We start from the raw sequence: 15,058 nt of genomic DNA, 5'->3' as shown, positions 1-15,058 counted from the left end.
GTGATAATGTCTGTTTGTTTTGTGTGTGTGTTGGGGGGGGGGATTGAGGACCAGTTGCCATTTAAAAAAAATATTTTCTATTCTGCTTTATTTGGGGGTTGGAATGAAGTAAGAAATTATACAAATACATTTTGACACCCAGGCATTTACTACATTAGTAACCATAAAAGGGGTTGGCCTATCTGGGAGATTGATGGCATATCGCTATGATATGACATCAATGTCAGATAGGGGCAGGTCCCACCTCTGGGACCAACTCCTATCTATAGAACAGGGCCCCAGAAGTGAGTAGTTCTGAAAGTAGCCGAGCACTGACTCGGCTATAACAACAGTCCAATAGTGGTAAATGGAGAGGTGGCCCTGCTTGTGCATTGTGCTCTCCTTCACTTTGGGGTCTCTTTCTAGAGGAGGTTCGACTCGTACCTATTTGACATGGCATAGCGATAGGTAATCAATTTCGCAGATGGGCTAAGCCCTTTAAGATGGAAGGTATTTAATTTGGTATTTTCAACAGAGGCATATCCACATAGATGTGAATCCTACAGCTGAAATGGCACTTACTTTGAGAACAGGGATCCTCTGACCCCTCCTGGCCACCTTATCCATGGGAGAATGAATGGAAAGTTGGCCCCACAGCTCAGCTGCTTCTACAACAAGTTAATCTTGAGAGCCACACATACGTGGCCACCTTTTCATTCATTCTGTAGGTGGATGAAGCTCCCACCTTGCCAGGCATGTCAAGGGAGCACTACTTTACAAAACAGGTGTTACTTCCAGAGGTGGGACCCTATGGCTAAGCCTTTAATGCCCATGTTGGGGATACCCCTTTAAAAATCTGTGCCTTGCCGTTATATTGCGCCAGTTACACATTTTGCCATCATGGCCAAAATCATCACTTCTTACCAATATTCATCTGACTCTTGTATATGAACAGTTTACTATTACATCAGTCAACAATTTACGGGATATAGTGGAAATCAAGGATCAGGTTGAGTGTATTCCAGTGGTCCTACATTTGGGTAAATCTATAGCCTTTAGGACTGATGGCCGAAAGTGAGCACCATAGACCTACTTCCAAAGACAATACAGGCTTATATGTTATGATCAGCTGGCAATATTCCCTCTACTCTCAATGAATAGTTTGAAGGTATATACTTTATAGGTACAGCCAGGTCCATAAATATTGGGACATCAACACAAATCTAACATTTGTGTCAGTGTCCCAATATTTATTGACCTGACTATATATTTGAAGGTACAGTCCTGATCAAAAGTTTAAGACCACTTGAAAAATGGCAAAAAATCTTATTTTACATTGTTGGATCTTAACATGGTTCCAAGTAGAGCTTCAACATGCAACAAGAAGAAATGAGAGGATTGCAGGATAAAACTTACCAGGAAAGATTAAAGGACCTTAACATGTATAGCTTGGAAGAAAGACGAGACAGAGGGGATATGATAGAAACTTCTAAATACATAAAGGGAATCAACAAGGTAAAAGAGGAGAGAATATTTAAAAGAAGAAAAACTGCTACAGGAGGACATAGTTTTAAATTAGAGGGGCAAAGGTATAATAGTAATATCAGGAAGTATTACTTTACTGAGAGAGTAGTGGATGCATGGAATAGCCTTCCTGCAGAAGTGGTAGCTGCAAATACAGTGAAGAGTTTAAGCATGCATGGGATAGGCATAAGGCCATCCTTCATATAAGATAGGGCCGGGGCTATTCATAGGATTCAGATATATTGGGCAGACTAGATGGGCCAAATGGTTCTTATCTGCCGACACATTCTATGTTTCTATGAGAGTGAGACAAAACATTTTTTGAGCATTCAATTAATTGAAAATAACGATTAAACTGAAACAGGCTGTTTTTCAGCTGATCCAAACTTTAGGACCACATGCCTTTAACCTCCTTGCCGGTATTCCCGAGCATGACTCGGGGTTAATTTTCGCTGCCAGGAGCGGTAACCCCGAGTCACGCTCGGGGTAACATTGCAGTCCCCCCTCACCTTCTGCCGGCGATCCGGCGATGTCCTGTGCTGCGAGCGCCGGCCGGCATATCACTTCCTGGTTCCGTTCCTTGCGCAGCAGCTGCGCATGGGGGCGGAACCGGGCGGGAGATTCAAAAAAAATATAAACACAAACAGTGACACACACACATAAAATAGGTTATACAGTGTAATCTGAGAGGATTACACTGTATAACCTCAGAGCTGACATTTTATTACTGTACAGTGCCCCTTGCCTGCAATTTTACTGTAATTTGTGCCCATAAAACAAATTTCATTATTTTTATTACATTATTAAATAAAATTATTATTTATTAGATTATAATTCATGATTTTGTGTTTGAAACTTTATCACATCTGGGATGTCTACTAAAGTCTTGTTTGGTCAGGTTTAAGTAAGTAATTACTAAGAATTGCAAGCCTACAATACATAACGCCAAATTTCATGCAAAAAATGGTACCACTTTTGGTACAAAATTCCTGACATAATCATACCGCCAGGGAGGTTAAAAGGCCAAATCTGTGCAAAGATGTGGATTCATTGTCATTTTCTGTCAGGTAGTCTCCCTTTTTGAACGTGGTCGGGTTGTTGAACTGCATATGCAGGGTCTCTCACAGCGCGCCATCGCTGCTGAGGTGGGACGCAGTAAGACAGTCATTTCTTAAATGATCCTGAGGGTTATGGAACAAAAAAGTCAAGTGGAAGACCCAAAAAAATTTCACCAGCACTGAGCCGGAGGATCCAATTGGCTGTCCGTCAAGACACTGGACGATCCTTGACCCAAATTAAGGCCCTTACTGGTGCTGACTGCAGCCCCATAACCATCAGACGGCATCTGAGACTGAAGGGCTTCAAAAACAAAAAACTTCTTCAAAGACCTCGTCTCCTTGAACGCCACAGAACTGCTCGTTTGGACTTTGCAAGAGAGCACCAAACATGGGACAGTCAAAGGTGGAAGAAAGTTTTATTCTCTGATGAGAAAAAATTTAACCTTGATGGTTTCCAACGTTACTGGCATGACAAGCAGATCCCACCTGAGATGTTTTCTATGCACCACAGTAGAGGGGGCGCCATAATGGTCTGGGGTGCTTTTTCCTTCAGTGGATCAATAGAGCTTCAGGAAGTGCAGAGGCGTCAAACGGCCGCTGGCTATGTCCAGATGTTGCAGAGAGCATTCCTCATAACTGAGGGCGCTCGTCTGTGTGGTAACAACTGGGTTTTTCAACAGGGCAACGACACAGTACACAATGCCCGCAGGACAAGGGACTTCTTCCAGGAGAATAACGTCACTCCTTTTGGCCCATCCTGCGTGTACCCCTGATCTAAATCCAATTGAGAACCTTTGGGGATGGCAAGGGAAGTTTACAAAAATGGACAACAGTTCCAGACAGTAGATGGCCTTCGTCCGGCCGTCTTCACCACTTGGAGAAATGTTCCCACTCACCTCATGGAAACGCTTGCATCAAGCATGCCGAAACAAATTTTTAAAGTGATCAATAACGGCGGAGCTACTCATTACTGAGTTCATGTTTGGAAGTTGGATTTCTGTTTTGGGGGGTTTAGTTTTTTTGGGGAGGTATGGTCCTAAAACTTTTGATCAGCTGAAAAAAAGCCTGTTTCAGTTTATTCGTTGTTTTCATTAAATTAAATGCTCAAAAAATGTTTTGTCTCACTCCCATTTCTTCTTGTTGCATGTTGAAGCTCTACTTGGAACCTTGTTAAGATCCAGCCATGCTAAATATGATTTTTTGCCATTTTTCAAGTGGTCCTAAACTTTTGATCAGGACTGTATATGCTTTCTTAAAGGGCTAAAAAAAGTTTTCCCATCTTATATTTCTGGCCTATCCACAGTCCTCTGGTATCCTGATCCTTAAGAAGAACTAACCCATGTTTTGCCAGTCAAGCTGGCCAGCAGTGGAGTCATCTGGGCATAGATCAATTAGAGATGCACTGTATAGGAGTTATGGAATAGTTAAGCAAGCCACAGGTCAGAGGTAAATTCTTGTGTTTGCTACTTATGTATCCAGTTTAATGTAAAATGGTCTGTTACCATGTTGTCCTCATGGGGAGGAGGTATCAGCAGGGAGTTGATTGCTTATGCCTTTTCCATGAATTATGGATGTCTCCGGAAACAAGGAAACTTTACAGAGATCCCTATGTACATTCCTCTGGGACATAGGTAAGCAAGTATATCACCCTTTCCTTGTTTAGGGACCAAGTTGTAGAAGACGATTAGAAAAGATCTTGGATTTGTAGTTTCTGCAGTCTCTGTATAATACAGGGGAACATTCTAAATTCTATGTTTTCATTGAAAGTGATGGTGAAGTGGCCCAAATCGTTAGTTGGCTGACCCTCCAATCTTCCAAGACAGCCAACTGTAGCTAGGACTATAAGTGGCAAAGTCTAACATTAAAAACAGTGCTGGTGGCCCAGTGCTTAGCACTGTTGCCTTATAGTATTGTTTTTTTTGTTTTTTTTTAATTAGACCAAGGGCAATGAAGCATGGAGTTTGTATATTCTCCCCATGGGTTTCCTCTGGGTTCTTTGGTTTCCTCCAATATCAGCCACTCCAGGTGGTGAGTGGATGGAAAGGTTGTTGCATTGCTCTATCCATTCATTTCTGTGGAAGTAACTGAAATAGCCTAGCAAGAGTGTTACCAGAGGGTTGTTGGGGGAACTCTGGGCAGGAGGTAGGAGCAGATCCCAGATGTGGTTATAAGGTGCATTCAATAAATGTCTATGATGATTTCATACAGCCAGTTTCTGAAAGATTCCCCCATTTACATACTTGGATCGGCTAAGTGAGTGTTCTCCTCTGGCGGTGGCTTATCTCCCCTAAGAACAAAAGGATCGGACATGTTGAAATCCAACTGCCGAGTATTCTCTTCCCTGACATCTGCCACTGAAGGAGAGTCAGGAGGCCCCCATACACAATAGATGGATGACCACATAGCTAATTCTGGTGGCTGGGGCTCCTACTGGCAGCTAATTTATGAGGTTGCTAGATGTTAGACCCCGGCCAATCCGTTATTGATGACCTATCCTAAGGTTATCAATATCTAAGTCTTCGGAAACCACATTTAAGCTTGGCCATACATGTACACAAATTTCCCCATACACATCCCTATTTTGCTCAGCTGAACATGCACATGTTCTCTTCTTATCTCCCTTATCTCCCCTGAGAACAAAAGGATCAGACATGTTGAAATCTAACTGCTGATCCTTCTCTTCCCTGACATTTGCCATTGGGGAAGAATCAAGAGGCCCCTCAAACACTTTAGATGGATGTCCAGGTCCCTTAAAGTCAGCGGAGTCGGATAACATTCATATTATATTTATGGTCAGCTTAAAGGAGTTGTCTGGCCTAGGAGACTACAAATCCTATGGTCTTAACGTGTGCCCCTTAAAAATAAAAACACAACCCCTTTAACTATGTGCCTCTTATGCAATATCCAGAATATTTATTCCTGTAATCTCCTGTGACTCAGATTCTTTCTGATGCGCGGTATATATTAGCATCAATGTCAACTACTCAAAAGAAATTACTTGGGCCTAATATCCATTTCCAGATTTCAACGGAGTTCACCCAGTGGGCGCCTGACTGAAGAAATCATTAATGTAGTTACAGGGAATTATTTCTTAAATGTGATAGTGGACATGATGCCAGCACCCACTTTCCATTGTTTCCTTTCAAGTAAATGTTGAGATAATCAGACTAATCTGACACTTGACATGGCTAAATATGGTCACTTTATAAGCGGCCAACCATTGACTTACATTTTCTTTGTCTGATGTATTAAAATACACAAGAGCCATTCGGTCGACACGTATTTTTAAGAGTTTTTTTTTGTGTGTCCACCCTTTCCCTGTCCCTCATTCATGCGGGCGCAGACACAGTCAAGCATACATTGTCGTCCCATGTAATGATACTAGTGACTCTTTAAATGGAAGTTTTTTTTTTGTTCACACTTCACCATTAAAAGCAGAAAAGGCTTTTGGCCGTGGCCATACAAGCATAATAAATTGTATATGTTTGCAATACTGAATGCGTTTCGTCCATATGCTGTGCTGCATAGCTACATGAATGAGCATTTACCAAATCAGTCCCACCACATTAAACAGAAAAACAATCTTTATTCATGGTAACTTATCAGTTTCAATTAATCAACCCTAACAATGGAATTTCTGATGTGCTTAAGCAACTTGAAAGCAATAGGTCATCTCCAGGGCAGTCTTGTTGTGTCTTTGTGTCTTCAGATTTAGACAAAGCCTCGAGGAACCACGTAATGATCAAAATGTTACATTATATCCTTCCCAATAATGGTCTTAAAGATTCCATATTTACCATTCAGTCTTTTTTTTTTTTGTAATGTGTATTCCCTACTTTTATAAAAGTCTCGTCCCTCTTGTTGGACACAGTGACTATAAGAAGTCTGCTGCCTGGAAGAGAATAGGATATAGGCTGACCATTCTTTCAAAGCTGCTGTGCTGCTATGTGAATAGCATTGTGCCGTCCATTCCAGTGGGTATTGAAAAGAGGTAACCATTGGTTTGATTTGGTTACACGCTTTAGCAAAGGACTCCCTCCCACTGCCTAAGGGTCTGTGAAAGGTCCGTGACCTGTTTAGAAGAGTCGAACGAAATGTCATGTTGCCCCTCCCAAATGGGAGTATCTGCATTCATTTGATCCGTATAAAAAATGATTGGGGATGGCTAGATCAGTGCTTTTGAATTGCAATTTATAGTAGTTTACAAAAAAATTCACATTGTTAGCGCAGAAAACGTGGAAGTGTTTCTTGCTAAATTGCATTACCTGTGAAATGTCATTAGTCTTCCGGGGCTCAGATTCTTTCATTTTTTCCTCATTTTCATTTTCTAATTTTCTACTCAGGCATGAATTAAACCTCCAGAGGATGCTGTAAACTGATTGTAATTTAATGAAATGAAAACTTGATAGATAAATACTGTAGATAAATAGATGATAGATAATGAGAAAGGTTTCGATTGATAGATATGGATAATTGATAGACAGATGGATAGATAGATATGAGATACCCATATTTTTCTCCCCATAAGACGCATTTTCCCCCTCAAAGTGGGGGAAGATGTCGCTGCGTCTTATGGGGTGAATACTCATGAGCGCTTCCATTATGGAAGCGCTCATTAGTACCGGAGGACCAGGAAGCAGTGAATGCAGCGCTCTGTACTCACCACTTCCTGGTCATCTGCCGTCGGCTGTCCTCTGACTGCGCACAGCATGAGGATGCTCTGGGGGTCTGATCTGAGGCATGGGGTTTCATCTGAGAAATGGGGGTCTGATCTGAGGTCTGATTGAGGGTCCTATTAACATTAGGGGTCTGATTGCGGCTGTGAGCTGAGGTCTGATCAACATTGGGGGTCTGATTGAAATTTTTTTTTTTTTCTTATTGTCCTCCTCTAAAACCTAGCTGCGTCTTATACGGTGAAAAATACAGTAGATGCTGGATTAAAGTGTACCTAAACCTTCACACAACGCACAGAAGGTGCTGCTTTCACAGCATGCGGAGTATGGATCCTGTGTGCTTCCATATTTCCCATGCTGCAACAGCAGAGCAAAATTGATGCAAGAAGAAGGTGCAGATCACTCTTATGAGCACCGCTGCACCTTCTGTGCTTTGCGTAAAGGTCCCCTTTAAAAGAATTTCACTAGACATATTTAATTAGCAGATAAAAAAATTTCTGAGATGAATTGGATTTATTGCAGTCAGTTTTCTCAGTAGGTGGAAATATAGTAGGAGCAGTCTCGATCCTGCTACATCTATATATTGCACCCTGTTTTCTGTTCTGATAATGTACTTTGGTAGTCACAACATACCTCAAAAGCAGGGATAGACTTGGAACTTAAAGTGTCCCTGGAAAAAAAACTAAATGGGGCCCCATGTTGTAAGCAGGTAACTAATTGAGAGTAGGCAGGGCCAACACAAGTAGGCAGGTTAGTAATACCATATTCTGGCAAATAATACTACCCTAGTAGAGCCAAATACCACAGTGCAGCACAAAATAATGCCCCAGCGGCAGAAAATACCTCCCCAGTAACTGCCCCTCTGTGGTGACCAGCGCCAGCCACCACGTTGTGTCCTCCTACTCCAGTTGCTTTATAATGGCATTACAGTTGAATTCAAGATCATTAGCTACCTGACTGGTGGTCTTGAGGAAAGCTCAGATGACCCCTTGGGCATTGGCCCACCAGGAAGTTTCCCTGTAAGGTCTATGGCCAATCCGCCTCTGCTCAAAAAAGGAACTGTCCTAGAAGAATACAACACTTAAAGGAGTTTTCCGGGTTCAGGGCCAATCTTGGTAATACTGCTCTTTCGTTTTAGCCTACATATGAGTGGAGCATACAAGCATTTCCTTGCCACTTGTCACGCTGCAATCACACAGCACAAGGGTGTGTTTTCATTGTGCTGGTAAAGTACAGGGTTTCTCATCACTATGGTAAGCCGAGACTTCCTCCCAGCACTGAGCTCGGTGACATCACCGGCACAGATGGGTGTTCTCTAGCACTGCCGGAGGCTGTTTTGGAGGCATGCACTATGCAAAGTAGCCTCTGGCAGCACTAGAGAGCACCCATCTGTGCCGGTGACGTCACCTGGCTCAGTGCTGGGCGGAAGTTTTGGCTTACCATAGTGTTGAGAATCCATGTACGTCACCGGCACAATTAAAATACATCCTTGCGCTGCGCGATTGCAGCGTGACAAGGGGAAGCATCAGAGCAAGGAAATGCTTGTGTGCTCCACTCATGGGCAGCATGGTTGCTCAGTGGTTAGCACTGGTGCCCTGCAGTGCTGAAGTCCTAGGTTCGTATACGACCAAGCCCAGCCTGCTGGCCACAGGTTGCCTGTTAATTAGGTATCTGGCGATTGTTTGGTTTCCTGCATACTTACCTGATCCTGTGTTCCCTGATGATCCTCTGCGTGCTCCTCCTGTACTGCGCTACTCTCCTGGTATTCTGACCCCGGCTTCCACCTGACGATTCTTTGCGGACTCCTGATGTACTTCGTTTCTCTCCTAGTATTTGACCTCGGCTTCTCCTGACTATTCTCTGCTTATCCCTAGGTACTGCATAGCTCTCTAGGTATTGACCCGGTCCGTTCACGATCCGTTATTTGTCTTGTCCGTCTTCCCAGCACGTATCCTAAGTTAGGGACTGCCGTCCAGTTGTCCCCTGTCATCAGGACTTGCGAGGCAAGTAGGCAGGGCCAGGGGTGAGGGTGGAGCGCAGTGGTCACTATCCTCCCCTCTGTGTGTAGTGTACGTGACCGTCACACTTCTCTTACTTTGGGCAAAAGCCACAGTTTTGAGATATGAACCCCTGGACCAGGATACCACCTGTACAGTGATGGGTGGCATTTCATGAGATGTTGGTTGTTTGCATATACTGTACCACATATGAAGACTTCTGGCTTCAAATCTCAGAACCCCAATTTTTGCTCATGAATATATTAGGGGAATTCTTCCATATTAAGTATAGTTTCCTGCAGTTCTCTGTTCTACGATGAGTGCACCATCAACAGTATCTACAAAGGTAATATAGTTTTGGGTGGAATTCTTTCTGTAACATTTCACTTTTTTTTTTTTATACATTTTTTGTGTATGGTTTATGTCTTCCTATTACTTGCATTGGGTTTGTGACACTGAGCAGTACATTTTATTCTATGTGTTGACTTTTTGCTACTGCTTTATTTTAGTGTTTCTTAGGGCTTGTTTACACAACCGTGTGAAGTCCATGCCTGTGCTGTGGTCCGCAATGCACCGACCGTGGCCCAGCCGCATGGGGATCGCGGACCCATTCACTTGAATGGGTCTGCGATCCGTCTGTTCCGCATAAAGATAGAGCATGTTCTATCTTTTTGCGGTGCGGAGGAACGGAACCCCAGGAAGCACTTAGTGCTTCCGTAGTGTTCCGTTCCGTGCTTTCGTCCGCACCTCCGGATTTGCAGACCTATTGAAGTGAATGGGTCCGCATCCATGATGCGGAATGCACACGGAACGGTGCCCGTGTATTGCGGATCCGCAAATACGGGCCGCAATACGGCAACGGGCAGCACACATTCGTGTGAATGAGCCCTTATACATATATTTTTTTCTTTTCCTCCTCTTCATTCATTGGACAACTACCGTTGATCACAGCAAGAGACATGTCTAGACACTGACTTATTGTCCCTCAATGTTAAGTCAATAGACCAAACTCGGACAGAATTCATCAAAGGTTTTTACGCCTGGTTACTGACCATTTGTACGTATTGAACAGATTTTTTGGGACTTCAGTGAAATAATGGTTGTTTCTTGAGCTTTCTCCCATAGTCTTCAATACAATACAATGAGTTCTCTCTAAATAAAGGATAGCCTGCCATGACAGGTAACTATTAGTGCAGTCCATATGTTAACATATGCTCACTCCATTCTGCCTGGAGCCGAAATCTACAGGGATTTTTCTTAAAACCTTTAATTCTTCCCAGTCTTCATCCACATGTTAGATGCCCTCTCCATTTGTCTAATAAAAAACATTAACCAGTATATTGGTGCTGCTGGGCATTTTTTTTTTTTTTTTTTTTACGATTTTGGTCTGGAATTTAAAATTGGAAAATGGTTCTGCTTTGAGTTCCAAAAGCATAGCCTCCGATGCAATATCGATGCATATTTAATATATACTCTTATGTTAATGAATGAGTTTAGTGTAGAATTAGTTTGCAAATGTACTTCCATCCTGTATGCTAGATTTTTTTAGGCTTAGGTCTTCCTACTGAGAAGAGTTTTCCCAACTTTTATAAAAATATCTTTCGTTATCCTTGCTCAAAAATGTGAAAAAGCAAACACGGCCATATACGTAAAGTTCATCTGTCAGCAGTCTTTTACCTATGAAACTGGCTGACCTGTTACGTGTGCTCTTGGCATCTGAAGACATCAGTGTTGGTCCCATGTTCCTATGTGCCCGCATTGCTGAGAAACATGATGTTTTAATATATGCAAATGAGCCTCTAGGAGCAACGGGGGAGTTACCATTACTCCTAGAGGCTCTGCTCTCTCTGCAACTGCCGCGCCCTCTGCACTTTGACTGACAAGGCCAGGCGTGATGATGTTTACCCTACCTGGCCTTGCAGAGGGTGCGGCAGTTGCAGAGAGAGCAGAGCCTCTAGGTGCAACGGCAACGCCCCCGTTGCTCCTAGAGTCTGATTTGCATATAGTAAAACATCATGTTTCTCAGCAATGCGGGCACATATGGACATGGGACCAACACGATGTCTTCAGCTGCCAAGCGCACATGTAACAGGTCAGCCGGTGTCATAGGGACAAATCTGCTGACAGATGCCCTTTAAGATATTCCTTTTCCTCACCTGCACTGTCTGATTATTCATTTGCTTTGGTCATGAAATGATGTGTTGTCCAAGAAGGTAACATGTCAGAATGTGGCAGCCAGTCAGGAGCTGCTGCAATGACATCTATGTAGACAACACTTCATTAACTAAACAGGAGTAACCAGGGGTGTCATTAGCACTGGGCTATTGGTACTCATGCCAAGGATCTCCATCCAGCTCCACTTTCAATGTTATCCTTTCATGGATTACATTGAAAACTGTTGATCCATGCCTTGCCGTTCACATTTGTAGGCCATAGCCCACTTTAAGCCTAAGGTCTATGGTAGTGTAGGTTTTCAGCATCAGTCGGTGCAATTATATCTCACCCGCCTGCACCGTCTTTCAGGCTACAGGCTGGAAGAAGCCATATAGCCTGCACAACTATGAATTGAAATAATTGACTTTGTTTTGTGCAGGCAGTTTGCTTGGGGGTACTATTGCTTGTGGAAGAACACCGAAACTATTATTTTGGGGAACTATTACTATTGGGGGCATGCTGCTTTGTACTATAGGGGTACACAGACTGACAGAGTTGTTTTGGAGGGCACTGTGTATTCACTATAATGTTGGGGCACTGCTTGGTACAGTTATTTTGGGGGTACACTGTGGGTACTATTACTTTTTAGGGCAACCTACTTGGTACTATGGGGGATCTATTGAAGGTACAGCTTAATTGGAGCACTATTACCATATGGGGATTTATTTTGCACAGTTAGTATGCAGGCACTAGTTTCTTGACACTATTATTGTCTACCACTAAGTAGTGTCAGGGGCTATATCCGTTGACAGTCTTTTTCCAGGGCAGTATATGTACAACACAAATTACTGTCGGGTACACTGTATGGTAACAATTATTTTTGCAGGCAATATGTGTATTGCACTATAATTTTTGGGGCACTATGGGGGAGCAATTACTTCTTGGCAAAATTAACTCTGGGAGCACTTTGTGGCACCTATTATTGTCAGGCTGGGCTGCACAGCAGGCACAAAGTAAAGGGTAGCAGCAGGATACCACATTAATCTAGGATGGGGTATGTATATTGAGAAGGAGGGGATGAAAAGTGAGGAACCTGATGTTTGGACAGAAAACTGTGCTGAGATGAGTCTTGGCTGGTCATAGAAGTTGTCCTAGCGGTCTGGAACAATGGAGAAGATGAAGTAAAAGAAAATCTTCAATCAGGGAAAACACCACTTGTGAGTTACTGGATGTTATTGGTCTATATGTTTCCAGTGACTGGGTCTGATAAGTGCTGTATTCTCCTGTATGTTCTGTAGTTGTGAATTTCATTTAAAAAAACTAATATCCATCCAGGGACAGTGTGCTGCTGAGTCAGTGAATCCAGTTGGAGGGGTGGATTTAGTACCTATACATTGAGGCAACCAGATGGTGGTGTAGCATCTTTTGAAAAGCTGGCTCCTTTTCCTATAGTTTACAAGCACGACCACTGCTGATGGATTACAGGGTGGTCGTAACCTCTGGAATTGAGCTGTATATAATGTGATGGAAAAATGAATCAAGCCAGCAAAGGAGGCAATATGGGCAATCACAGTTCTTTAGTAAGTGCCTTGTATTAACTTTCTCTACATGATCTATGGCATTTGCTGAAGTGAGACAACCCCTTTAAGCTCTGAAGCCTGAGGAATGGTTAATGTTTTTCTACACTATAGGACGAGGTGCGGCTCAGGATCAATGCATTATAAGTAGTATGTGGAAAGTTTCTGTGCTTTTCTGTAGATTTTTTTCTATATGTAAACTGTAAAACTATGCTGAAGATAGACATAGGCTTTAATATGGTTCGGATAAGCACAACAGTAGAGCTTAAAGGAAGCCAAATGCATGGTAACCCCAATACTGCAAACACTACAAGCTATGACTTATATACACGTTACTATGTACTGATAGTCACCATCCCATACAGCCCTGATCAGACAGTTTGGGACTGTGCTACTCCCCAGAGGCTCCGAACGTACAGTTATCAGTGCATAAATGGGCAACGTAATGAAGATTAACCCTCCTGACAGTGGAAATATTAGCATTTATATAAAGCACTTTGAAAATCCTATTCTTACTATATTATTCCTGTAGCGAACCATTGGGGAAAAGTTACCACAATCATACATCTGAGTGCAAGAAAACCACACAGCAACATAAAACAGCCGACCCGTGTGGAATCATTCAAGAAATGCGATTGTTCCGCATGCAAATGCTTAACACAAGACCCCTGTGCTAATAAGACCCCAATGACAATCATAACACCGTTATTACGGATTAGTTTCTGTTAGGAAACCGTCATTGACTTGGCTTTTATTTTTGGCCAGTGTGTAAACCGTTAATCCTTTTAGTCTGTACTAAGGCATGCAGAGAGAGCATGTCGAGATAAAACCTCCACAAGGGATTTCACTAATCAGACAGAGTGACGGGGCCCCGAGCAAGAAGATTGACAGTTGGATTATTCCACAGCAATAAAAATGTAACTGCTTCGCATTATTTTAGAATTGCAGGTGGTTTCGGACACGGAAGAAGATGTCGGGGGAGTCCTTCCTCTGCCGCCTCCACCTCCTGACAGAATGAAGGGAAATGAAGTCAAGCCTGTGTAACCAATCCCAGTTTTGGTAAATAGGGGGGAAAGTCTCTAACTTGTGATTTGTTTTTAAAACTCTTAAAAATCTAAATAAATAAATAAAAAATTAAATAAAAATTTTAAAGTATTATATAATAAATGTATTTGTGTACTTTGATATTTGACTTGTATTTGGTATCTTTTTTTTTTTTTTTTAAGTATAGGGTTCAATTGACATAGAACTTATTCAGATCAGCCCATTATGTCTTCTTTTAAACATGGAGTGTTGATGCACATGTATTCAAGGCGCTGTCGAGATTAGAAATAAAGGTCTACTCTCTTTGTCCAAAACATCGCCTCTCTTGTACACTGGCCATCTCTGGTATTGCAGCACAGCTGTAATTTGGCCAAAGCCCATTGACAAAAGTGGTGCTTTTTTTTTTGTAAAAAGAAAAAATGTGCAATCATATTTCTTATCACACACCTATATTGTATTGTCAAACCCCATGGCCTGACTGCACCGTCTGGAAATGGATTGCCGTGAAACTCACTTTTATACTTGGCTATTTGGCAGTGCTCCCCACCTGTGGCTCCCTGATCCCTGCATGTGGTTCCCCTGCAGATATGATTCTGCCCTTGTGGCACCAGGGAGGCCATAGCATTCCTACAATATGATGCCTGGGTTAGGACCATATCACTAGCAGTATATGGTAAGGACCATCACTAGGTCAAAACTTTAATGCTTGATTGTAACTCTGCTCTACCTGTCATATTTGAGAGTGGCTCATGGCCTTCAGAAGGACGGAGAACCCTGATATGTGGTAGGTTCCTCAGTTAACTTTCAAGGGTTTTAAGAACTCCTTTACTGTGCCCATTCTGTATAAGACAAGTCTAGCACCACTTTTCTAGGTTATGCTACAAAACGGTTGTCACCAATAGCAATCTGTCTGTTCAGTCAAAGTATATAAATTATACTTGGTTCCTAGTTGTTACAGTTCATGCACACAGTCATATAACAGTTCTGTGTATTAGTGCCATAGATAGCATCAGAAAGACTTTCACCACTCCTTCCTTTAAAAAGAAAGGCCT

At 42.5% G+C, this 15,058-nt stretch overlaps 1 protein-coding gene across 1 annotated transcript in view; it reads left to right on the top strand.

Annotated features, from left to right (window-relative positions):
• C5H10orf67 (chromosome 5 C10orf67 homolog) overlaps positions 1–14,040 on the top strand; it is a 180,573-nt gene extending 166,533 nt beyond the window's left edge. The window contains exon 16 of the mRNA XM_044294761.1: positions 13,903–14,040. Within this exon, the coding sequence (XP_044150696.1) occupies positions 13,903–14,006 (104 nt within the window). The 3' untranslated portion in view covers positions 14,007–14,040. The remainder of the gene's footprint in view (positions 1–13,902) is intronic.
• The last annotated feature ends 1,018 nt before the right edge of the window (positions 14,041–15,058 follow it).

Source organism: Bufo gargarizans, chromosome 5, assembly GCF_014858855.1.
Source record: "Bufo gargarizans isolate SCDJY-AF-19 chromosome 5, ASM1485885v1, whole genome shotgun sequence".
Taxonomy (NCBI): Eukaryota; Metazoa; Chordata; class Amphibia; order Anura; family Bufonidae; genus Bufo; species Bufo gargarizans.
The sequence above is the reverse complement of the archived record's forward strand: the minus strand, read 5'-3'. Positions and strand labels throughout refer to the sequence as shown.